The 27,607-nt window shown below is 44.3% G+C and overlaps 1 protein-coding gene across 1 annotated transcript in view; it reads right to left on the reverse strand.

Annotated features, from left to right (window-relative positions):
• IFFO1 (intermediate filament family orphan 1) overlaps positions 1-27,607 on the reverse strand; it is a 33,160-nt gene that overhangs the window by 2,896 nt on the left and 2,657 nt on the right. The window contains exons 2-5 of the mRNA XM_069978869.1: positions 5,874-5,934; positions 1,807-1,902; positions 1,039-1,179; positions 664-830 (exon numbers count right to left, since the gene is read on the reverse strand). Coding sequence (XP_069834970.1) covers positions 664-830; positions 1,039-1,179; positions 1,807-1,902; positions 5,874-5,934 — 465 coding nt within the window. The remainder of the gene's footprint in view (positions 1-663; positions 831-1,038; positions 1,180-1,806; positions 1,903-5,873; positions 5,935-27,607) is intronic.

Here is a 27,607-nt window from a genome sequence, read left to right on the forward strand (position 1 = left end):
TTTTATCATTGCCTTTTTAAGTACTACAGCTCATAATATCTATGCTTGGCACTTTATTATTCATTTGTAGTTCACTTTTATCCATTTCATAGGGACATACAGCGTGCAATTATATAAAAAGAGACCTATTGTTGCACTTATAGTATTACAGTACATGTTTACTTGCGCTTGGCACTTTAGTATTTATTTCTCACTATTGCTTTGCTGTGTTGCACTTGCAGTACCGCTTTACACCACTTCAATTGGCATGTAATCTCCATAGAGCTAATGCAACAGCGCCCCCAGTAAGGGAAAGGGGATTACAGTAATTCCAGAAGTGATGTGTACTTTTCTTCTATGTCCGGTTAGTTACACACACACACACAGACACACACACACAAACATATATATATATATATATATATATATATATATATATATATATATACTCATTGAGCTCCCTTCTCTCCAGTATACAATGTCGCTATCCCCAATATATCAACCCAGAGTCTGGTTCTGTCTGATAATTTCGCCTCCCTACAGCAATTTTTCTTAACCTGTATTTTTCCAGTGCTTGAATAACTACAACTCCCAGCATGCCCTGACAGCCACAGAGTTATCCAGACCAGGACTATATAGGGGTGTGTGTAGTATGTGTATATACTGAGCAGGTACATGGCTTACAGCTGGTTGAGCATCTTCTGCATCTCCTCGTTGATACTCATGGCTGTACTCTCGTCTTCGTCTGCTCCTCTTGCGCTCTCGCTGTCGCACACTGATGCCTCGTCGTCGGTTGCAGGTTTCCTCTCTTTTCTTCTTCCCAGGACCTTCATAGGAGAGAGGTGCACGGTCTGGGGGACATAGAAGGAGAAAATCATTACATTTTAGTATGTTAGGCTTGAGATGCGGAGCTGGCAGAGAGCCCCTATAAACAGTGGTGCCAACAATACCGCCAGCTGGGTACATAGTGTACCCCTGGTTACCAGGTGATAGGGGGCGCCATTGTCCGAAGTTTAGCGCCATAACAAACACTTCTACTGAATGAGATTGTGCTCCAACCTGCAGCATGTTGATCATGTCCTCGCAGCTGCGCTGTTGGGCCACGTCGCACAGTTTGGCGGTGATGTCGATGCGCCGGCAGATGTCCATATCTACTCGCATGGCCTTCTCCTGGATCTTGGTGTCTAGTTCTGTCAGGTTCTAGAGAGAAGAATAGAACAAGTTACATTCAGATTCAATGGAGTCAAATTATCTCCCTGGAAACCGTCAGCAAGGTGCTCATAACGGATCTCTTATTATTATCACATGTCTATCTTTAAGACTTCCGTATCAAAGTCCAAAGCTGCATGTGCCGGCACTCAGACCAACCCTAATATTCACATCGCTGAGCATCAGATTTTGTTTAAATACAGTAGTTGTATTGAAAAGTTACATAGAACTAAATTAAAGAGGTACTCAGAAAATCTTTTTCTTTCAAACTGGTTTCAGAAAGTTATATAGATTTGTAATTTACTTCTATTTAAAAATCTCCAGTCTTCCAGTACTTATCAGCTGCTGTATGTCCTGCAGGAAGTGGCGTATGCTCTCCAGTCTGACACAATGCTCTTTGCTGCCACCTCTGTCCATGTCAGGAACTGTCCAGAACAGTAGCAAATCCCCATAGAAAACCTCTCCTGGACAGCTCCTGACATGGACAGAGGTGGCAGCAGAGAGCACAGTGTCAGACTGGAAAGAATACATATATATATATATATATATATATATATATATATATATATATATAAACATAAACATTAACCGTATATGTTTGATACAGCAGGTACTCACATTGCTCATTAACCCCTTGAAGACAACTAGTTCGGCTTTCAGCTGCTTGACTTTCATGGCCAGCTCTTCCTGGTAAAGTGCAGACTCCTGTGCCTCCTGTGTGCAGAGAGTAAATGTGAGGATTAGGTGCAGTCACAGGGTCCAACCAGGGTCCCAGATACAGATTACAGATACTTTTGTACATTGCATGTAGAATAGTGCACTACCAGCAGTGACCACTAGATGGCAGACTAAGCCCTTTATACAAATGATAACAGTGTATTGGGATTAGATACACAATAAATTACATCTATGCTGCTATAGGGTCCATACAATACTGCCATTCAGTGTTCAAATAAACTTCATATGTGGTCAATGTCCAGAGGTTTACCACTATGCAATGCAATTCTACACATTCAGGTTGCGGTGGCGCTGTACAGAGATTGTCATCACTCAGATCAGTTGCTTTTCCCCATTGGGGTTTACAATGTTCATGCTTAGTGTCTACTTAACACAGCAGGTACATTTAATACTGCCATATGATACCGAAATAACACTGCCATATATATATTGTGGATGTTCAGTGTGTATATAAATCACTGGAGCTACTTGATTCTATGCTGGACTTAAAGGGGTTATCCAGCGCTACAAAAACATGGCCACTTTCCCCCTACTGTTGTCTCCAGTTTGGGTGGGGTTTTGAAACTCAGTTCCATTGAAGTAAATGGAGCTTATTTGCAGGCCGCACCTGAACTGGGGACAACAGTAGGGGGAAAAGTGGCCATGTTTTTTGTAGCGCTGGATAACCCCTTTAATAGGAGTAGGACATACTGCTGATAACTACTCTCTCAGTAGTGCAGCCTCAAGCCTGGGGCCTTCATTGTCCCTGGTTTACATGGTTGATGTGTGCAGATGAGAGAACATCAATGTATTCCATCACCCACACTACACCTATTAAGATGGGGCAATGTTGTTCTAAGACTTTCTCAGTAGTGCAGACTGTGTTTCAGTCCTGTAACTTCAAGGAATTATATCCATTGCTTCTGCCTTTAATGGTGGATATTCTGTGTGGACACTGATGTATTTCACCATTGAAATCCACACTGCAGCTAATAGTAGTGGGCTTTGTCAGTAGTGCAGCCTCACTTCTGGAATTTCAATGTATTATATCTCAGAATTTCCCCTGACTTGAATAGATACTGTTCTCTATGTATATATGTAGACAGTAACTTGAACCCACACTCCTCCTCACAGATGGGGACGCGTTGCTAAAAGATTTCAGTAGTGCAGCCTCAGCCATCATACCTGTAACTAATGTGTGGAGGACGCATTTCATCACCTGAATTCTCACTACAGCTGCTGAACATCTAAAGGACACGTATGATGATGGTGAACTGAATCCGCATTATACACGATAGGAAAGGGTTATGGGGACAGAAGCACTTATCGGTAGTGCAGACTCAGGTTTCAGGCCTGTAACTTACAGGTATTGTATCTCAATGTAGAAAGAAGATATTAAAAAACAGTTTTCACATATGTGATCTATTCTATAACACTGGGCATCTGCTATGGTCAGCGGTTATGGCGGCCGGAGCTTCCACTTCTCCATGGATGTAAATGGAGCCGTGTTACATATCTAGTGTGATGTGTGTGAAGAGCCCGGAGCCTGAGGCTGTGGATGTCCTGACCGCCATGTATCTAGGTCACATCACATCTAATTATTATGCCAGTGTAATTGAGTCTGTGTGAGGGGCGGTATACAGTGTCCATACCCCCCCCCCCCCCCCCCCCCCCCCCCGCCTCATATATACACATGCCTCGCCTTTTATTTACATATAAAGAGAAGAGAAATAGAATCCTTGTGACATTTCCTCTTGACCGTCAGCACATGACTGCAGCCCCCCTACCCGCATGTCACATTCCTGGGAAGCTGAGATATAGAAGCTGTTTGCTAAGCTGGATGATAAGATGGGCACATAAGGTCTCCACTACCAACCCCCCTGGACAGATAAGGGATATGTCCCCGTGTGCACGGCCTTTCAGCCTGTAGGTGGTCTCTACTGGCACGATGCCACATTGGGCAGCTTAGTGCATCACTATGCCCTCCTGCACTGGGGTGCAGACCGCTCAGCACAGTGCGGCACTATTCATGGGGGCACAATGTGCGGCACTATTTATGGGGGCACAATGTGCGGCACTATTTATGGGAGCACAATGTGCGGCACTATTTATGGGGGCACAATGTGCGGCACTATTTATGGGGGCACAATGTGCGGCACTATTTATGGGGGCACAATGTGCGGCACTATATATGGGGGCACAATGGCAGCACTGTTTATAAGGGCACAATGTGCGGCACTATATATGGGGGCACAATGTGCAGCACTATTTATGGGGGCACAATGTGCGGCACTATTTATGGGGGCACAATGTGCGGCACTATATATATGGGCAAAATGTGCGGCACTATTTATGGGGGCACAATATGCGGCACTATTTATGGGAGCACAATGTGCGGCACTATTCATGGGGGCACAATGTGCGGCACTATATATGGGGGCACAATGTGCGGCACTATTTATGGGAGCACAATGTGCGGCACTATTTATGGGGGCACAATGTGCGGCACTATTTATGGGGGCACAATGTGCGGCCCTATTTATGGGGGCACAATGTGCGGCACTATTTATGGGGACACAATGTGCGGCACTATTTATGCGGACACAATGTATGGCACTATTTATGGGGACACAATGTGCAGCACTATTTATGGGGACACAATGTGCGGCACTATTTATGGGGACACAATGTGCGGCACTATTTATGCGGACACAATGTATGGCACTATTTATGGGGACACAATGTGCAGCACTATTTATGGGGACACAATGTGCGGCACTATTTATGGGGCACAATGTGCGACACTATTTGTGGGGACACAATGTGCAGCACTATTTATGGGGACACAATGTGCAGCACTATTTATGGGGACACAATGTGCAGCATTATTTATGGGGGCACAATGTGTTGCACTATTTATGGGGGCACAATATGCGGCACTATTTATGGGAGCACAATGTGCGGCACTATTCATGGGGGCACAATGTGCGGCACTATTTATGGGGGCACAATGTGCGGCACTATTTATGGGAGCACAATGTGCGGCACTATTTATGGGGGCACAATGTGCGGCACTATTTATGGGGGCACAATGTGCGGCCCTATTTATGGGGGCACAATGTGCGGCACTATTTATGGGGGCACAATTTGCGGCACTATGGGGGTACAATGTGCGGCACTATTTATGGGGGCACAATGTGCGGCACTATTTATGGGGGCACAATGTGCGGCACTATTTATGGGGGCACAATGTGCGGCACTATTTATGGGGGCACAATGTGCGGCACTATTCATGGGGGCACAATGTGCGGCACTATTCATGGGAGCACAATGTGTGGCACTATTTATGGGGACACAATGTGCAGCACTATTTATGGGGACACAATGTGCGGCACTATTTATGGGGCACAATGTGCGACACTATTTGTGGGGACACAATGTGCAGCACTATTTATGGGGACACAATGTGCAGCACTATTTATGGGGACACAATGTGCAGCATTATTTATGGGGGCACAATGTGTTGCACTATTTATGGGGGCACAATGTGTGGTACTATTTAGGGGGGCACAATATGCGGCACTATTTGTGGGGGCACAATGTATGGCAGTATTTATGGGGCACAAGGTATGGTACTATTTTGGGGACACAATGCGGATGGCACTAATATTTTTAGGGACCTATGTGTTGCCACTCCTATATGTAGCTGTAATGAGGGGGTCAGGTGGGGTCTAGGTTCCAAAGGTGATATTGGAGCCCCCCTTAAATCTTTGACCTCGACTAACCTTATGTTATTATATTTGTCAGACAAGTAAACCTCCAAATTACAAGAGAGATAACTAATAGAGCCCTCCCTGTACCCTATAAGCCCACAGGATGGGTCAGTGGATGGTGAGTATGACCCCGGGGATGCAGCAGGGTGTAGCATAGACATGTATAAGGTGATATAATAGAAGGGATTGTCTTACCTCATCCAGCTCATTCACCCTCTGCTGTAGCTGGACACGAGCCGTGTACTCCTCTTCCCATCTGCAGGAGAAAGACACAGGTAAATCAAAGTCATCCTTTCTATATAGATTCATTTGTGCTCTACTATTAGTATTTTTATATACTACTCCAGATCTTGTAGATAGACATAGAGTAAAATCAGGTCGGCCTGCGGCCACCACTAGTGGGGGTTTAGGTTTTAATTGCATTTAGTTCAGTTCAGTGCATGGACAGTATACAGAAAGCTCCTGAGCTCCCTCTAGTGGTGACTGGGGACAGGCAGCGTTTTATCACTGGACTATTTCTATGCTGGAGATTTGGGACTTGGTTACAGAAAGATGGAGCTCCTTCTGGACAAAATAAACAGATATGTATAACTAAGCCAGAATGTGAGGTTAGAGGCACAAACACAGCAGGGAAACAAAAACACAGACACTTATGTTTGTTAGGACCAGGAATCTGCTGCTTTAATGATTGATAAGTAAATTGTAACCTATTATACCCTTAAAGGGGTTGTTCACAAAAAAAAAGGTTTTCTTTCAAATCAACTGGTGCCAGAAAGTGTAATTTACTTCTATTAAAAAAATCTCCAGTCTTCCAGTACTTATCAGCTGCTGTATGTCCTGCAGGAAGTGGTGTATTCTTTCCAGTCTGGAGAGCAGGAGAGGTTTTCTATGGGGATTTGCTGCTGCTCTGGAGAGTTCCTGACATGGACAGAGCTGGCAGCAGAGAGCACTGTGTCAGACTGGAGAGAATACACCACTTCTTGCAGGACATACAGCAGCTGAAAATGTTTTGGCCCCACATTCGCGACACAGTGGAAAACACAGAAAAAAAAAAGTTTTATTGTGTAAAAAAATTAATATAACTAAAACAGAAGACAAAAATGCATAAAAGCAACAAATAACTAGATCCATATGAACCTAAGCACGGCAGCGGAAAAATTAGTAAAGTCAAATTCACCATCCAGAGGAGAGGGAAATGCTTGCCCTTAACCAGCCTCTACTGAGAGGAACAGGAAGTTAGGAACAAGGCCCCTTTCACACATCCCCAATATATGGTCTGTGCACGGACAGTATACTGCAGACCAGATCTCGGAGCTCCCAACATCCATATATTGTGGACATGTGAAAGAGGTCTAAATTGGTGTAGACCAGTGGCGGACATATCACTTGTGCAGCCTGTTCAGTTGCACAGGGGCCCAGTCCTACAGAGAGGCCCGCTAGGCCCATGAGTGGGCAGTACGGGAAGGAGGAAGGCAGATGGGATAGATGGTAACTAAGGAGTTCACCTGCTGCATGGGAAGCAGATGGGGGACGGGGATGATTGCACTACATATACTTCTCCCTAGACTTCTACTTCTATACTTTTAAATATACTGCGCCCCCTGCTGGTTTGCTTATGGGGGGGCCCAGGCAAATTTTTTGCACAGGGGCCCTATGCAGTCTGTGTCCGCTCCTGGTGTAGACTCTGGAAGAGAGAACCTCTCTACTATGATATTTGTCAAGAGTCCCAGGATAGTTTGGGGCAATACCCCCTCCTGCTAAGAACATTGACCCGGCCATCACCTCAACTTGGTTTCACCTGAGAAAGTGAAGGAGAGGAATGAGAAAATTAAGCCATTGAGAATAAACTTTACAAGGGCCCCATAGCAAAATTTTAGGACCCTAATGGTCTAGGACTGTGGTACTGCCAAGTTACAATGCTTTAAGGCCTGCACCCTGCCATTGGGAACTGCAGCACCAGTTGAATGTAAAGACTTCTAATACAAACTGCGAGCCGAACAGCTATGATTGACTCCAAGGAGAGAAACAAAGGGATTAGTGAACCTCTCTACAGTAAAGAGAACAAGGTTCAGGTACATACAGGAGAGGAACTGTGGTGTCCCACCATGGGTGTTGCTATTGGTTACACCCTTCGCAAAAGCCTGTACTTTTTGTATGTAAGTGGTGATGTAGTAGTGTTAAAGTTTTGCCACAAGATGTCGCTATTGTAAATATATGCACTTAGTTGATGCACAGCTGTAGAACTGTAAGGGTTATTGTTTGTTGGTATGTCACATGGATCTGTAGAACAATGAGTGTGTTTTCTTCTTCTCTCTTTACTTCTTCTGTATGCAGTCTTCACCCATTCACAGCACACATTATAGGGGCTGTAGATAGGAAGTCACATGGATAGAGGAAGAGTAGAGGTCTTTGTTGTTAGACTCCGTAGCGACAAGACGCAGCTAACAGATTCTTCTTCAGTAACGCTACTCAGCACTATGCAGTGTTGAACCCTTCACTAGAGAGGACAAGTCAGAGAACATCTCAACCCATGCCATGGACAAGGAGAGTGACAGTGCAGGACAGTATCCACAAAGCAGAAGGCTAGTAACTGATCCGGATAGAGCAAAGTTGCTAGAAGCCTATGAACTCTATCACGCAGCGCGGGTGTCAGCAGGGAACCGTCAGCATTCTGCTCATCCCCGGTAACAAGGTCTGGGGCTTGTGTCACCCACTAGGAGGGGTCCCCTGACACTGGTAGGGCAATAGGTAGGGCAATAGGTGGTGCAAAGACCCAAGAGTCAAAACACAGGCACAAGTATTCTCTCTTTCTTCTCAAGTATTCTTCTACCTCATCCTCCAACATCCCGGCAGAGCACAGTACTTTATGGGTTGGGACTCTCACGACATCCTTCTCTTTACTCTTCTGATTCTCTACTCTCAGCACACAACTCAGTCCACACGACTGTACTACTCCCTATCGGCTTATAACAAAGTGTAAAGTATTGTTTCAAGGCAAAGCTGTATGACCTGCTACACACAAGTATTCTCCAAGTAAAGCAGATCTTATTTATGATAAAGAGACCCTGTGATTCCTCACCGCGCACCAACACAGTACACATACTTTTTTCGGGACATCTCCCCTTTCTGTGGGTGGCAGTGTCAATAGTCCGGGGGAGTCACTACTCCACTCCGGACCACCGTGACAACAGCCCAAGGGACCCCGCAACAACCCGGCAGGTCACTGACCACAGGGGAACAAGGTATAACCGTCCCTTTAAACTAAAAGCAGGTGTGCTACCATACCTGTGTGCCCAAACGGCACTGGCGTCACAACACAACATCTCTGGGCCCGGCTCGGCCAACCACCTCAGAAGTGGCATCACACTTCACTATCTGACAAGTGACTGTCCGTCCCACCTTCATACCAGGGATCGGCACCACCGAACTACAAATGCCATCCCCTATAGTGCACAAGTGGACCACCATCTGCAACCTCTAGGCTATTGCATGTCTATCTCACACTCACCCATCCTCCTACACACTTACATGTATATACCAGTGAACAATTCAACTTTTCTCATGATTCTTATAATTTCATTCCCGTAATGTGACTCATTGTATCACGGGAATGAAACAACGAGAAACATTTGAAAAGTGAAATAGTTCATTGATGTAGATATGTGGGTGACTCATTTGATCATTCCTGAGATACTTACAGAGAGGTGATAAATATGAGATTGCTGGGGGGCTCATAGCTGCACCCATCACCCTCTAGTATGGGGGGGCCTATGCGGTGAGTTGTGCAGTTGGCAACCATGGTTTAAAACTATACAGAAATCCATGAACAGAACTGCAAATTATTCTTTATTACTAGTTTATTATTATTATTGTTGTTATTAAATTATTTCAAGTCTCCAGTCTTCCAGTACTTATCAGCTGCTGTATGTCCTGCAGAAAGTGGTGTATTCTTTAGAAAACCTTTCCTGTCCTCCAGACTGGAGAAAATACCACTTCATGCAGGACATACAGCAGCTGATAAGTCCTGGAAGACTTTAGATTTTTTTAATGGAAGTAATTTACAAATCTCTGGCCCTTTATGGCACCAGTTGGTTTAAAAGAAAAAAATAAAGTGAACAACCCCTGGGGGCAAAAATTGTGTTTCCTGACATTTAGAGGCAGATTTAAAAGATGCACAGGATCCCATCTCCACCCCCCCACCTTGTGTCCCCCTGGGGTGAGTCCTCTGCCCCTTTCTCTACAGACTCCGGCCTGCAGGCCTCAGGGCCCAAACACTGCTCAGCTGCATAGTGTGTGTGACAGCTGAGCCCCGGGCTCTGTATGAGGAGACAATCTGCTGAGGTAGCAGCTACTCATACATATAAAGAGCTATGCTGAATGATGCAGCGGAAATAACACTACAGTTATAATATTACATAGACGACCGCTGCCGCTCATACAGACGGCGGATCAGTAAAAGTGATGCAGGTTCCCATGGCAACCGCTCAGGTCGCTGCTATCCATGGTCTGCTAGTTCTTTGCAGCTGTGTCCCTTATAGTTCAGTCTTATGCTACGTTTACACGGAACAATAATTTGCCCGATCGTACGATTTCGAAGTAACTATTTTCTTTTTATAACGATCAGCGTTTAGACGGAACGATATATCGTCCGAAAAATTCGTTTTGCGATCGCTTAAGCCTATTTCGCACATAGGAAAAATCGGTGAATGACTGTTTACACGGAACGATCTGTGAATTTTTTGCGAACGACGATTTTAGAACATGTAAGATCAAAATGAACGATCTCTCGCTCGTCACTTGAATGTTCGTTGCGTTTACACGTGCGATTATCGTTCGAATTAGATCGTTATCGTGCAAATTTGCACAATAATCGTTCCGTGTAAACGCAGCATCAGACTGTGTTCACATGATGCAGATTTCAGTGTGGCCTGGGCAGTGCATCCAAATCTGCTTCTTTTCACTGTCCTTGCAAATATAGCTGCACATTTTACTCTACCTGGTCCAACTAAGGGAAAGCTCTGATCGGTGATCATACTTGAGCCATGGAGCCTGTGTGAGAAGACCAATACTACAAAGAATAATATCACCAACTACAAATATTGCCTACCTACTGAAGCCTTCTATCTATAGTCCATATATCTAATGTGGGGGGGGGGGGGGGGGGGAAGAATTACCTACCTACTGAAGCCTTCTATCTATAGTCCATATATCTAATGGGGGGGGGGGGAGAATTACCTACCTACTGAAGCCTTCTATCTATAGTCCATATATCTAATGTGGGGGGGGGGGGGGAGAATTACCTACCTACTGAAGCCTTCTATCTATAGTCCATATATCTAATGTGGGGGGGGGGGGGGAGAATTACCTACCTACTGAAGCCTTCTATCTGATGGCAGAGATTTGAACCCAGGACTCCAGCGCTGCAAGGCTACAGTGGTGGTATTACCTAGCTACTGGGGCCATCTATCTAATGGGGGAATTGCTTACCTACTGGGGCCATCTAGCTAATGGGTTGGGATTACCTACCACCCATAGGCCACACGCTACCCGTGGCCTATGGGTAGCGCGTGGCCTATAATGTGATGAGTTGAGTACCCAATGTGATGAGTTGAGTACCCAATTATATATTTTGGACCAGGGTATCTGGGCATTCTTCCAGCATCATCAAGGGGCAGTGAACGTTTTCCCCAATCCCAGCAGCTTCCACAAGGTTGTGGCTGTCACTAAAGGCTGCCCCACCACAGGTGACTGCACAGGCACAGACATAAATGATAATGTTGGGCATTAAAGGGGTCATGTTTTAAAAAGACATGTGTTAATAGTTAATGTTGTTTGTAGATAGTGCTAGTTAACTATGGAGCCTTCGAGGGAACTTCCTGTAACACAGACATTCCTGGTGCAGGATGACGGAAGGCCATAAGCCTCAGTAATATTTAGGAAAGCTTCCAAATCCGCACAAAGGAGAACATTGCCAACGTGCTTCAAATTATATCTCAAGCATCCTGGACATTTCAGATGACTCAGGTTATCAGGGGAAAAGACATGGTAAGAGAGGTCACTCAGTTCACAGTCCATAGACTTAGACTTTATTTAAAGGAACCACCCACTTTAAGAAAATACATCATTTTAGAATATAATTTCCATATCGATTCCTTCCAACTGCCAGCGGCCCTGGATTACATCTACTGAGGCCATCTACCCTGTTTCCCCGAAAATAAGACATCCCCTGAAAATAAGAGGTTTTGCTGAATTGCTAAATATAAGGCCTCCCCCAAAAGTAAGACCTAGCAAAGTTTTTGTTTGGCAGCATGCCTGCCGATCAGAACATCAGGGCATGCAGCTGTGATTCTTTTTAGCCTGTCACCGTTGTCCCGTACCTTCACAGTCCGTCGCAGAGTAGCTGCATGGAGGACATGAAGACTGTCACCTGCCTCCAAACCCAATGTTCCCTTCCTTGGCCATCACTTGTAAATGTGCAGGCAAGACATCAAGAGGCCCATCGCCTGCCACCATCCCCGTTGTTCCCTACTGGCAGATATAGGGCTGCACACAGTCTGCCATTATCCCGTCGCCTGCCGCCATACCGTACGCTGTCCCTGCTGTGCTGTACAAGTGTGCTGTGTTGAGCTCCCCCTGGTGGCCAGAAGCCACCATACTGCACGCTGTCCCTGCTGTGCTGTACAAGTGTGCTGTGTTGAGCTCCCCCTGGTGGCCAGAAGCCACCATACCATACCCTCTTTCCCTGCTGTCCATGTGACATGTTAAATTCTCCTTTATGAAAAAATAAGACATCCTCTGAAAATAAGACCTAGCGCATCTTTGAGAGCAAAAATTAAGACACTGTGTTATTTTTGGGTAAACGCTGTACAAAATTATTTTTTTTTTTTTTTACTTATTGGGGCATTTTACTAATTGAGGGGACTATCTATGTACTGGGGGCATCTATCTAATGGAGGGAATTATCTACCTATTGGGGATTTGTATATAATGGGGGATTATCGACCTGCTGGGGGGATTTGGAATTTATCTAGTGGGATAGGATTATCTACTTACTGGGACCATCTACCTAATGGTGGGGGAATTGACTACTAATTGGGAGGCAAAATGGGAAAAGGGTCGTGTTAATTATTTAAGAAGAAGAACCACCTAATTACTGCCATCTTTGTTGTTCATGGCAATGGCTGGCATCAAGGAGGTTGTCCATGTGGCTCTGATGAGCAGTGACTACGCATCCATCACCAATCTCTTATATTCAGGGGTGGGGTACAATACTTTGCTTTGCCCTGAGTGCTGCCAACCCAAGCTACGCCACCACCAACCATTGAGACCCCCAGTGATCACAAGAATGGTGGTCTTAGAGTTTGATCGTGTACATGCGACCACTCTATTTGCGGTCTACGTGATTGATGGACATAGCTGAGTACAGTGCTGAGTACTACAGTAACGTCCTTCCACATGGCCCATAAACCGGTATATTCCTACAGTGATACGTTGGGGGCCTGGGGCCGTAGTGCATTCCCGGGATACATTGACATATTTGTGTAGTGACTAAAGTGAAGAGGCGACTTTCTTGTCTGGACCCATCACACGTCATGAATAGAGTAGAGAAGAAACACGAACCCCCTGTAGCATTACCAACAGTATTCTGCTGTACGGTCACATCCTTCAGGGGACTCAATCACTTACGGACATTTTTTAAATGTTGCTGATATGTCAGAGCTGCATCGCATCCTGCTCTAGTATAGCCCACCCTAAAGGGAGGATCAAATTTTAAACCATTTCAGAACCTAAAGTCCATATCCATAACCTTATTGAAACGGAGCTCAGTGTTTCTGACTACACATCCAGCTTTTTGTCATCTTCTTAAAGGGGTAGTCCCACAAAATCAAGTTATGCCCTAAATGAGCTGATTGAGGCGGGGTCCCTTGTATCATCATTAGTAGTAGTAGCAGTAGGTCACCGCTTAGACCACCGCAACTAATATGAATCATTCAATTTAAATCCATTCAGTGCTCTGCACTTTCCGAAGTCAGTGCATCAATAACCCCCTTCTCCCCCCAGATGCCATCTATAACAAACCAGAGCACTGCCACAATCAGCAAACCAGTTTATGACGTTACAAGGTGCTGTAGGTGCTGTCCTGTGATCGGCCAAGGAAGCAAGGGAAAGGATAAAAATTTTTTTATTATTTTGAGAGTACAGATATGCTTTTAGTATGTTCATGTCTGTCTCTCCCAGGTACCACTCAGTAGCACCCTCCTTATCACAAAGAACCTATGGGCCTGCCACCTGCTCAGGACAGAGTTATCCCCCCACGCACTCCCTGTTCTTCACTGAGAGTCATGACCACGAACCACGAGTCAGTAGGGCCAGCATTAGCACCAAGTGCCAGGCCCCCCTGCTAGGTGCGGCACCCTCACCTGTAGACGCCCCTAATGAAGAGCCATTGGCTTCCCACCCAGACCACAGGCAGCATTATGGTACTAGTGCTCTGGAATCAAGGGCGCTTTAAAACTAGTTAATAGTAATAACAATGGGGACCCCATAAGAAGCTACTTTCTTCCCCAAGTGATATTACTCATATGCTTTAACTATCAAGGGGACTACCTACAGGGGTACATAGGAGACCCCACTGCTAAAGAGATGCATAGAGGGAGACAAACTACTTTATGGTGGCACAGAGTGGACCTGGGGGGGGGGGCTAACTACTATACAGGGCACAAAGGGGCCTTAATAATAAATGGACACACAGAGAAGGCCTAATACTATATGGCGGTATGGAGGGATTGTATATAGTAACACTATAGTGGTAATGGCAGTGGTCTGGTATTATTTGGCCCTTGTTTACTGGTATTATTGGTGATATTGGTTTTGGTATACTGGATTTGCCAGCAGCTAGCCCACTGTAGTGAAGGAAATTGTAACAAATCCAATCCACACGCTGCAACCTAAAGCCCACAGTGCAAAGTCAACTGCAATGCAGCTGTTATACCCCAGCATGCAGCTATTCTTGCAGCTTTCACCCTCTGCTTTTACCTTTGCAATATAAATTGATTACAGCTGATGCCCAGCCATTACATTAGGTGACTGTATTACGACTGCTGTGTGAGTAGGGGCCCACTAAGGCTCTGTCGCCCAAGGGCCGTATAAATCTGGGGCTGGTCCTGGCTAGAAATAACAAGTTCAAATCCCCTTGTAACTTTAGTTTCAGTCAAACTTCCAAAATTCCAACCAAACACATAATAAGGCAATGAAAGGTTACATTTAGATCCTACACATTTCTCCAAAATAATCTCAGCCAGTGCCGGACTGGGACAAAAAAGACAAAAAACAGCCCTGGCACACAAACTACCCCATCAGCTTACATAACAACATTAGAATGTTGGCATAGAACCTTGACATAGAATGTTGTCACTGAATGCTGGCTTAGAATGTTGTTATAGAATGTAGGCTTACAATGTTGTAAACCTACATTCTATGTCACCATTCTATGACAACATTATATGGCAACATGACATTGACATTCTATTAAAACATGTTGACATAGAATGTAGGTTTTGAATATTATGTCACACTTCTACAACAAGATACAATGCCAAAATTTTGCCATAGAATGTTGACATAACATTCTAAACCTACATTCTATCTCAGTATTTAAAACATAGAATGCTCTCATAGAATGTTAACTTACAACTTAGGTTTAGAATGTTGACATAGAATGTAGGCTTAAACTGTAGACATAGAATGTATGTAATAGAATGTTAACATAGAATGTAGGCCTATAATGTTGACATAGAATGTAGGCTTAGACTGTTGACATAGAATGTAGGCTTAAACTGTAGACATAGAATGTATGTAATAGAATGTTAATAGAATGTAGGCCTATAATGTTGATATAGAATGTAGGCTTATAATATTGATCTAGAATAGATATATGAATTCTTTGAATGTTGTCATTAAATATAGGCTTAGAATGTAGACATTAGTCTGTTTAGACTCCAAGGTCCCCCATTCCTGCTCATGGTTCTCTTTCTCACATATACACTACTGTCTGTGGCCCTCTTTTTAGACCCCTGCTCAGCACCTCCAACTTGTCTTGGTGACCCTGTTTTCCTTTAGCACAGTTTCCTTACAGACTCTTTATTACCTCACCCTTTTTCCCATGCAAAGTTCCTTGAGCTTTTAGTTGCTGATTTACTCTGCTGAGCTCTAGCTAAGAACTAAGAGCTAAGAACCTTTAATGGCATCATCATAGCTTCTAGCTGCTTATAAGTCAGTGTAGTTTTTGCCACAATTTGTGCAAAATAGAAGAGAAATACTTGATTCACTGGTTGGGAGAAGAAGAGTAGCCCACAGAGGTCACAGACCCATCTGGCATTTGCCAGAGCTGCCAGATGGCCAGTCAGGCCCTGATCTAAGCTCAGCTCAATGTGAGAAAGACAAGTATCTGATTACATTAAGGGCATTTCAAGTTTTCTCTTGTACTTAAAGGGGTACTCCTGTGATTTTTTCCCCCTTTAAATCAACTGGCATCAGAAAGTTAAACAGATTTTTAGTTTAATTCAATTTAAAAATCTAAATTCTTCCAATACTTATCAGTTGATGTATGTCCTGCAGGAAGTGGTGTTTCCTTCCCAGTCTGACACAGTGCTCTCTGCTGCCACCTCTGTCCATGTCAGGAACTGTCCAAAGCAGGACAGTTTTTCTATGGGGATTTGCTACTGCTCTGGACAGTTCCTGACATGGACAGAGGTGGCAGCAGAGAGCACTGTGTCAGACTGGAAAAAAACACACCACTTCCTGCAGGACAAACAGCAGCTGATAAGTACTTGAAGACTGGAGATTTTTAAACAGAAGTAAATGACAAATCTATATAACTTTTTGACACCAGTTGATTTGAAAGATTTTTTTTAAAGGGGTTGTCCGGCGCTAAAAAATTATTCACAGAATAACACACATTACAAAGTTATACAACTTTGTAATGTATGTTATGTCTGTGAATGGCCCCCTTCCCCGTGTCCCACCACCCCCGCACGTGTACCCGGAAGTGTGGTGCGCTATACATACCTGTCACGTGCCGACCACGGTCTCCGATCCTCAGCAGTGACGTCTTCTTCGGGCGGCCGGCGGATCTTCCCGAGTGCCGGCCGCCCTCTGCAGCGTCATCCGAAGCTCAGCCGCGATTGGCTGAGCATAACTGTGCTCAGCCAATCGCAGCTGAGCAGCTGATGACGTGGCCGAAGAAGACGTCACTGCTGAGGATCGGAGACCGTGGTCGGCACGTGACAGGTATGTATAGCGCACCACACTTCCGGGTACACGGGTGGGGGTGGTGGGACACGGGGAAGGGGGCCATTCACAGACATAACATACATTACAAAGTTGTATAAGTTTGTAATGTGTGTTATTCTGTGAATAATTTTTTAGCGCCGGACAACCCCTTTAAATATAGTATCCCATATTGGAGAATAATATAATGAATACTGTATATGGAATTAAACATTAAATCTGTGATCGTAATTAATGGACACAAGGGGAATATTCTTCAGGCTTTCATTCACTCATAGAAACACCAAGACAGAGCACAGAAAATTGGGGGTGGGGCTTAGCTAGAGCCATGTGCAAAGAAGAGCCTGGATTGTGTGAATACAAGCTGAGCCTGTCCTCCTTCACTAGAGGGTCAATGCTGTGTCTGAAAGCTAAATCTAGGCTTTTATCTTATGTCTTACTGCCCATAAGGTTTTGTGTTACTCTCCCTTATGCAGGTTGTCATCATCAATGTCCCTCGCTCAGGGTCATTGATTTACATAATATGATCAGTTGGGAGAAATGTTATAGTAAAATATGGACTAAATCATGTGACTGTGGAATGATTGTTCATCAGATGATTGTTCATTCAATGGTAGCTCAACTATCAGCCCATTTCTCTGTAATGTGTATGATCACCCTGACCCCACCTTGTTCTTACTTTCCATTAATGTAAATGTGTAATATCATTGATAATAACTCTCAGTAATATCATATATCTGTGTCAAATCTGTGAAATACATGTGATAGAACTTTGCTGGTCCAAATGTTAAAACCAAATTTCAAATTATAGGATTTTTTTTTTAATTATGAAAAAAAAAAAGAGTCTATAATATGGACATTGCTTTTTTATTTCCCCTGTGCCATCTGTCTAAAAATGTTAAAATTTTGGTAAATTTAATCTTCTGGATTTCAACTTAAAATCGAGAACATATGATTCTCCAACCCATTTGCAGATGAGCAGATACAATGTAAAACTGAATCCGGCACAAAGGCTTGTGGGAAATATAAATGTATCCGCTTCAGGCTAACGCATTTTCATCCTAATAGCAATTTATTAAGAATCCTTTCAGTTAATTTACATGAATTCAGATCTGAAGATGAATCCCCATCCTGATTAGATAGGGGACCTATGTTCCATACCCCTTTCTTCCTATCTGAAGTAACATTACATGGAATCATTTAGGATCTACTGGACTTTGAGATACTCAGAAACTGACAGATGTTTTCGAAATTTTGAAATTGTCGTCTGGCTCCTTCCTACTGTAGCTGTCATCTGTGACGGGAGTTATATGACTGCTATGTGACCCTGTCATTCCAATAATTAGATTCACGCCATTGCCTCTCCCTAAGTTGCCTGCAGGCCGACTATATTACTTACACACTTGTTATTTTAATTCAAAATTTCCTACTGTTTCTCCTATGCAGCCGGCTGACTATTTATACCAGAGATGGAGAACCTTCAACCCTCCAGCTGTTTCAAAATTACAATTCCCATCATGCCTGGACAGCCATACTAAAGCTTTGGCTATCCAGTCATGATGGGAGGTGTAGTTTTGCAACAACTGGAGGGCCAAGGTTCTCTACCCCTGATTTATACTGACAAACTCTGCATAGTCCGACCCAGTCCTACACCCCTCCACTTGTCTGTTGTGTTGCTGGCTGTGTTCCCCAAATGGTCAGTGACCTGGCGGGTTGTAGTGGGTCCCTTGGTCTCTTGTCACAGCAGTCCTGAGTGGCAACTGACCCACCCAGACTGTTGGTACTGCCACCCACAGAAGGGGGAAAAATAACCCCAGGTGTGTGGTGGCGTGGAGTCCCGTTCGTATTATAAAAATATAACAGCTTTACTGTAGAACTTTCCAGGTTACAGTACACATATAGATACGCTTGTCACACTTGAATCCTTGACCTTAGTGCTTGAGGTAGGTGCTTGAGAGAAGTAAAAGAAAGATAGTTGTAGAAGTGCTTGAAGACTGAGGAGTAGAGCAGAGGAGAGGAGTTTGCCAGAGGAGCCCTAACCCAGTGTAGCTGTGTACTGTATATCTTCAATAGTGAAGTGTTACTCGTACTCACGTATAGACAATGTCTTACCGCCTTCTGCCCCCTTGTATCTTAGAACCCGTCCCAGTGGGGTAGTACGAGCCCCAGTCATGGTTATGTGGTGTAGCTAGGTGTCCAAGTTTTCCCAGTTACCTGCGCTGCGCAGTAGGATACATAGACCTTTATATACCGGTTGCTTTGTCATACTAAGGCTAGTTCTTATCTTGTTCAGGATACTGCCCTGCTCTGTTTAGATGTGTTCCTGGCATGTGTCAGGGTGTTCCATGGTGACTACTGTTTGTGACTACCCTTTTGTGTGCTTAGTACTGCATAGTAGATATAGTGGTTGTGGTAGAAGAAGCGTTGGTCTCTAAAGTCATGTGTTCACACTTGTGGCTAGACTCAACTGACTGAACTGCTGTCCCTGACAGGGGTCCTAGCATCAACCAGTGTACTTCCTCCACCAGTGAAACTCCTCCTACAGGGGCCTGTTGTGTGCCTGCCTGTGAGCCGTGGGGATGAGTGCATACAGGAGAAAGAAGAGAGAGGATAGTTAGAGAGGAAAAGAGCACCTCTTATTGGCCAGCATAAAACACAAGGTACAAAATCCTTAACCCATTACTGACTTCAGCTGTGCAATACATATAAGAACATAGATAATACTGACACCTAGTGGAAAACTTAATATACCCTTTTTCTGCTATAATGGTAGATCATCAGTTCTCACACATTTCATGTAACTCTTATGGTGGGCTCTTTTGCAGCATGTCAGCATTGCCATTGGTATTTTGGCACGTAATTTAGGGCATATTTTGGGTAAACAGTCCAAAATACATCTATTGCTTCTTGCAATATCTTAAAGGGAGTATTCCCATCGCAAAGTTATCACCTAGCTTTAAGGATAAGTAGCAGATCGCAGGGGTCCAGTCACGTGATCTCAAGGACCCAAGCCTCCTGTTAGAGTGGAGCGGTGGGCCTCACATGCCTGCTGCCTCTTCATTTACTGTGTTTTCAGGTGCTGCTATAAGGAATGAATGGTGCAGTGGTGCATGTGTGATCCGCTAATCCACTCCAATGGGAGATTGGGGTCCGTGTTCTTGAGATCACTTGGGGTCAAAACAGTGAGACCCCCTGGGATCAGCTGGCTATCCCTATGTTGTAGATAGGAGTTAAAGGGGTTATCCAGTATTAGAAAAACATGGCCACTTTCTTTCAGAGACAGCACTGCTCCAATTCAGGTCTGGGTTGCAATTAAATCAAAATCTAAATCAACAGTAGAAAAAAGTTTACAATATACATTCATTATTTTTTGTTGTTATCATGCTATAAAACAAAGCTGAACTTACCAAAAATCCAGGTCCAGTCTCCTGAAGGCAGCTATATAACAGTTATACTTACCAGAAATCCAGGTCCAGTCTCCTGAAGGCAGCTATATAACAGCTATACTTACTGTATCCAGGTCCAGTCTCCTGAAGGCTGCTATATAAGAGTTATACTTACTGTATCCAGGTCCAGTCTCCTGAAGGCAGCTATATAACAGCTATACTTACTGTATCCAGGTCCAGTCTCCTGAAGGCAGCTATATAACAGCTATACTTACTGTATCCAGGTCCAGTTTCCTGAAGGCAGCTATATAACATCTATACTTACTGTATCCAGGTCCATTCCCCTGAAGGTTGCTATATAACAGCTATACTTACTGTATCCAGGTCCAGTCTCCTGAAGGCTGCTATATAACATCTATACTTACTGTATCCAGGTCCATTCCCCTGAAGGTTGCTATATAACAGCTATACTTACTGTATCCAGGCCCAGTCTCCTGAAGGCTGCTATATAACAGCTGTACGTACTCTATCCGGGTCCAGTCTCCTGATGGCAGCTATATAACAGCTATACTTACTGTATCACGGTCCAGTCTCCAGAAGATAGCTATATAGCAGCTATACTTACTGTATCCAGGCCCAGTCTCCTGAAGGCAGCTATATAACAGCTATACTTACTGTATCCAGGCCCAGTCTCCTGAAAGCAGCTATATAACAACTATACTTACTGTATCCACGTCCAGTCTCCTGAAAGCAGCTATATACCAGCTATACTTACTGTATCCAGGTCCAGTCTCCTGAAAGCAGCTATATACCAGCTACACTTACTGTATCCAGGTCCAGTCTACTGAAGGCAGCTATATAACAGCTATAGTTACTGTATCCAGGTCCAGTCTCCTGAAAGCAGCTATATACCAGCTATACTTACTGTATCCAGGTCCAGTCTCCTGAAGGTAGCTATATAACAGCTATACTTACTGTATCCAAGTCCAGTCTCCTGAAGGCAGCTATATAACAGCTATACTTACTGTATCCAAGTCCAGTCTCCTGAAGGCAGCTATATAACACCTATACTTACTGTATCACGGTCCAGTCTCCAGAAGGCAGCTATATAGCAGCTATACTTACTGTATCCAGGCCCAGTCTCCTGAAGGCAGCTATATAACAGCTATACTTACTGTATCCAGGCCCAGTCTCCTGAAAGCAGCTATATAACAACTATACTTACTGTATCCAGGTCCAGTCTCCTGAAAGCAGCTATATACCAGCTATACTTACTGTATCCAGGTCCAGTCTACTGAAGGCAGCTATATAACAGCTATACTTACTGTATCCAGGTCCAGTCTCCTGAAGGCAGATTTTCTGACTTTTGCTTGTTGAAAAAACAGACTAAACACAGGAATTCCGGCCAGTACAGAGAGTCACAGCTCAATGTGCCCATCAACCACATGACGCCTTCTCTCTGTGAGCGCTCAGATGACCTGGGATACACAGCACTTCCTGTTTTCTGTCTGTTTCCTTTTTTTTGAGAAGAGTCAGAAAACAGGAAGTGCCGTGTTCTCCAAGATAACAAAAAAACAAAACAGTAATAAATGTAAATTGTAAACTTGCTTTATATCACATCTACTGCTGATTTAGATTTTGAAAGTTATAACGACAATGGCACTTTAAGCTCCGTCCACTTCAATGGAACAAATGGAGTAAGCTGCACCCAAACTGGAGACGAGAGTGGTGCTGTCTTATGTTTTTCTAATGCTAGATAACCCCTTTAACTTTACTATCAGATGGGAACCACCCTTTTAAATTATGTACATAAAACAGCTGTATTTTAGGTCTGAAAAACTGAACGTTTCTGCTTTAGGTTATTCTATTTAGTGATATTGCTGATAAGCACACACGGACATGTAAGCTATGCGGTCACACAGCATGTGTTCTTACATGTGCGCCCAGTATGAAGACTGTAGATACAATGGGGTGCGGGTTGTTTTGGTGCATATATTATTGTGTGGGAACGCGGCCTCAGGCCCAGAGACAGCGAGCCCCTCGGGCTGTTTATTAGCTATAGAGCGGCAGCTGCAGTCCACAGGCATTGGGTTGTGTACAGTCTTGCGACATATGCAGCTTTCACTCTCTAGTTAAAGTGTACCTGTTGTTTAATTTTTTTTCCCCAGAAATCAATAGTACAGGCAATTTTAAGAAACTTTGTAATTGGGTTTATTAGCTGAAAAATGCATTTTTATCATGAAAAAGCAGTTTGAAGCTCTCTCCCCCTGTCTTCATTGTTCTCTAAGGAGAGGGAAGGGGTGGAGGGAGATTAGGCACCAAAAAAGGACAACAAAGAGTTAATTTACAGCTACATCACTGGACTATCTCCTCTGAAGTCAGCACTGACCTCTCTGACCTCTGAATACCGGCTTTCACACAGCTCCCGCTGTGTAATCCTTTGTTCTCTATTTTCTGCTGACGACTAATCTTCTTCCTTCCTCCTCCCCCCTCCCCTTTCCATAGAACAGTCAGGGCTCGACTGATGATTAACAGTCAAGATTTCCTGATAATAAGCAGTGAATGAGAGAGAGGAGGAGGGGGAGGGGGGACCTGGGGAAAGTCTTTTTGAATGCAGATAATGGCATATTTGCCTAATAAACCCAATTACAAAGTTTCTTAAAATCATCTGTACCATTGATTTCTGCAAAAAAACCAAACAAACAAAATAAAACGACAGTGACACTTTAAGATCAGTCCCCTGCAGCCAGATTCTCACATAGTACTTATAGCCAATACACTGAAAACAGTGCAAATCCTTCCGGCATTGGTTTCCTCTTTATGGAAACCCCTCCTGGTTTTGGCTATAACTACAGTGTGTGATCCCATTGCTGTGTACAAACCATCAGGTCACACTGGTACTGCACAACTACTAAGTGTGAATGGGGTCACAAGTGGCCGCAACCACAGATCCATCTTGGATCCAGTTCTGGCCGCTGTTGCATTGTGGTCGTAGTCACATCTGGATTGCAGTTTAGCACCACTGACTTTCTTAGCTGTGCTGGTGTCTCTTGGCTGCGCCAACCTTTCTGCAGTCGCTGTATTGTTCTAGACCAGTATCAGATGACTGGATTATGGCTGCACGGCCCAGTCTGATGGAAGGTCTGCTAAGCCAACAGGAAAGCATTGTAGATGGATTGTATGATGCTTCCAGATCCATGGACGCACTGAGACTTGTGGTCGGAATGAGCTTATCTAGAACTAGACTTAGTCTTAAAGGGGAACTCCCGAAAAAAAAACTATTTCTCTTTAAAATCAACTGGCTACAGATTTGTTATTTACTTCTATTTAAAAATCTCCAACCTTCCAGTACTTATCAGCTGCTGTATGTCCTGCAGGAAGTGGTGTATTCTTGTGTGACACAGTGCTCTCTGCTGCCACCTCTGTCCATGTCAGGAACTGTCCAGCAGGAGAGGTTTTCTATGGGGATTTGCTGCTGCTCTGGACAGTTCCTGACATGGACAGAGGTGGCAGCAGAGAGCACTGTGTCAGACTGGAGAGAATACACCACTTCCTGCAGGACATACAGCAGCTAAAAAGTACTGGAAGATTGGAGATTTTAAAACAGAAGTAAAGGACAAATCTATATAACTTTTTGACACCAGTTGAAGTAAAATACAATTTTGTATAATTTTTTGAAACAAGTTGATGTGGAGGCGCTGTAGGCAAACGGACACTTGCCGCCAATATTGACCCCAGATAAAAGTTATAGATCGCTGTATTAGACGGCCCTACCTGCTGTATAAGCGAGCGCCCATCTGGTAGATCGAAGAACCCTTTAAATGACTCCAGTATATGTAAATAATATAACTATGAAATATAATGGGAAAATATAAATAGTTTAAGCCAAGTAACAAAGAAATGAGGTGGGAAGAGACCCCTCCCCTCCCCCATCTATCAGCCCTGAATACTGGGGGGCTGCACACTGTATCACTGTCACACACTGCGGCTCTCACAGATAACAGTCTATAAATGACTCTCAGCCATCATGGAGACACGTGTGCGGCCCTTTAAATGTGTCTGGCTGATACATGACAGACACTTCCCATCACTGACCAGAAATACTGCAGAGCCAGCAGTGAGGAGGGGGCGGCGACTAACACTCATCCTCATCATCCTCCTATATAATATATAGGCTGCAGCTCTCATCACCTACAATCATATAGGTGTATAGATCAGCTGGGAGGAGGATCAGATCTGTACGACCTGAGTTTGTTATATGAACAAAAACATTTCCTTTCACTAACAGCAAGCGGAGATCTTAAAATGGTAAAATAATTAAAATCATCCACAGACCCCCCCATAACAGTGTCATCCACAGATCCCCCATAACACATCTACAGATCCCCCATAACACATCTACAGATCCCCCATAACAGTGTCATCTACACATCCCCATAACAGTGTCATCTACACATCCCCCATAACACATCTACACATCCCCCATAACAGTGTCATCTACACATCCCCCATAACAGTGTCATCCACAGATCCCCCATAACAGTGTCATCTACACATCCCCCATAACAGTGTCATCCACAGATCCCCCATAACAGTGTCATCTACACATCCCCCATAACAGTGTCATCTACACATCCCCCATAACAGTGTCATCCACAGATCCCCCATAACAGTGTCATCTACACATCCCCCATAACAGTGTCATCCACAGATCCCCCATAACAGTGTCATCTACACATCCCCCATAACAGTGTCATCTACACATCCCCCATAACACATCTACACATCCCCCATACCAGTGTCATCCACAGATCCCCCATAACAGTGTCATCTACACATCCCCCATAAAAGTGTCATCTACACATCCCCCATAACAGTGTCATCCACAGATCCCCATAACAGTGTCATCTACAGATCCCCCATAACAGTGTCATCTACAGATCTCCCATAACAGTGTCATCTACAGATCCCCCATACCAGTGTCATCCACAGATCCCCCATAACAGTGTCATCTGCACATCCCCCATAACACATCTACACATCCCCCATAACAGTGTCATCTACACATCCCCCATAACAGTGTCATCTGCACATCCCCCATAACACATCTACACATCCCCCATAACAAAGTCATGTACAGATCCCCATAACAGTGTCATCTACAGATCCCCACAACAGTGTAATCTACAGATCTCCGATAACAGTGTAATCTACAGATCCCCATAACAGTGTCATCTACAGATCCCCACAACAGTGTAATCTACAGATCTCCGATAACAGTGTAATCTACACATCCCCCATAACAGTGTCATCTACACATCCCCCATAACAGTGTCATCTACAGATCCCCCATAAGTGTCATCTACAGATCCCCCATAACAGTGTCACCTACACATCCCCCATAACGGTGTCACCTACACATCCCCCATAACCGAGACATCTACAGATCCCCCATAACCGAGACATCTACAGATCCCCCATAACAGTGTCATCTACACATCCCCCATAACACAGTGTCATCTACAGATCCCCCATAACACAGTGCCATCTACACATCATCCATAACAGTGTCATCTACACATCCCCATAACCGAGACATCTACAGATCCCCCATAACAGTGTCATCTACAGATCTCCCCATAACAGTGTCATCTACACATCCCCCATAACGGTGTCACCTACACATCCCCCATAACGGTGTCACCTACACATCCCCATAACAGTGTCATCTACAGATCCCCCATAACAGTGTCATCTACACATCCCCCATAACACAGTGTCATCTACATATCCCCCATACCAGTGTCACCTACACATCCCCATAACCAAGACATCTACAGATCCCCCATAACAGTGTCATCTACAGATCTCCCCATAACAGTGTCATCTACAGATCCCCCCCCATATCAGTTTCATCTACACATTCCCCATAACTGTCATCTACAGATCTCCCCATAACAGTGTCATCTACACATCCCCCATAACGGTGTCACCTACACATCCCCATTACAGTGTCATCTACAGATCCCCCATAACACAGTGTCATCTACAGATCCCCCATAACAGTGTCATCTACATATCCCCCATACCAGTGTCACCTACACATCCCCATAACCAAGACATCTACAGATCCCCCATAACAGTGTCATCTACAGATCTCCCCATAACAGTGTCATCTACAGATCCCCCCCATATCAGTTTCATCTACACATTCCCCATAACAGTGTCATCTACACATCCCCCATAACAGTGTCATCTACAGATCCCCCATAACAGTGTCATCTACAGATCCTCATATTAGTGTCATCTACACATCCCCCATAACAGTGTCATCTACACATCCTGCATAACAGTGTCATCTACACATCCCCCATAACACATCTACAGATCCCCCATAACAGTGTCATCTACACATCCCCCATAACAGTGTCATCTACACATCCCCCATAACAGTGTCATCTACACATCCCCCATAACAGTGCCATCTACACCTTCTCCATAACACATCTACACATGCCCCATAACAGTGTCATCTACACATCCCCCATAACAGTGCCATCTACACCTTCTCCATAACACATCTACACAAGCCCCATAACAGTGTCATCTACACATCCCCCATAACAGTAACAGCCACAGTACCCCATAACAGTGTCATCTACATATCCCCATAACACAGTGTCATCTACAGATCCCCCATAACCGAGACATCTACAGATCCCCCATAACCGAGACATCTACAGATCCCCCATAACAGTGTCATCTACACATCCCCCATAACCGTGTCATCTACACATCCCCCGTAACATTGTCATCTATAGATCCCCAAAGCAGTGTAATCTACAGATCCCCCATAACAGTGTCATCAACACATCCCCCATACCAGTGTCATCTACACATCCCCCATAACAGTGTCATCTACACATCCCCCATAACAGTGTCATCTACACATCCCCCATAACAGTGTCATCTACTCATCCCCCATAACAGTGTCATCTACAGATCCACCATAACAGTGTCATCTACACATCCCCCATAACAGTGCCATCTACAGATCATCCATAACAGTGTCATCTACACATCCTCCATAACAGTGTCATCTACAGATCTCCCCATAACAGTGTCATATACAAATCCCCCATAACAGTGTCATCTACAGATCCCCCATAACAGTGTCATCTACACATCCTGCATAACAGTGTCATCTACAGATCCGCCATAAAAGTGACATCTATCGATCCCCATAATACCATC

This window comes from Dendropsophus ebraccatus, chromosome 8, assembly GCF_027789765.1.
Source record: "Dendropsophus ebraccatus isolate aDenEbr1 chromosome 8, aDenEbr1.pat, whole genome shotgun sequence".
In the NCBI taxonomy this organism is placed as follows: Eukaryota; Metazoa; Chordata; class Amphibia; order Anura; family Hylidae; genus Dendropsophus; species Dendropsophus ebraccatus.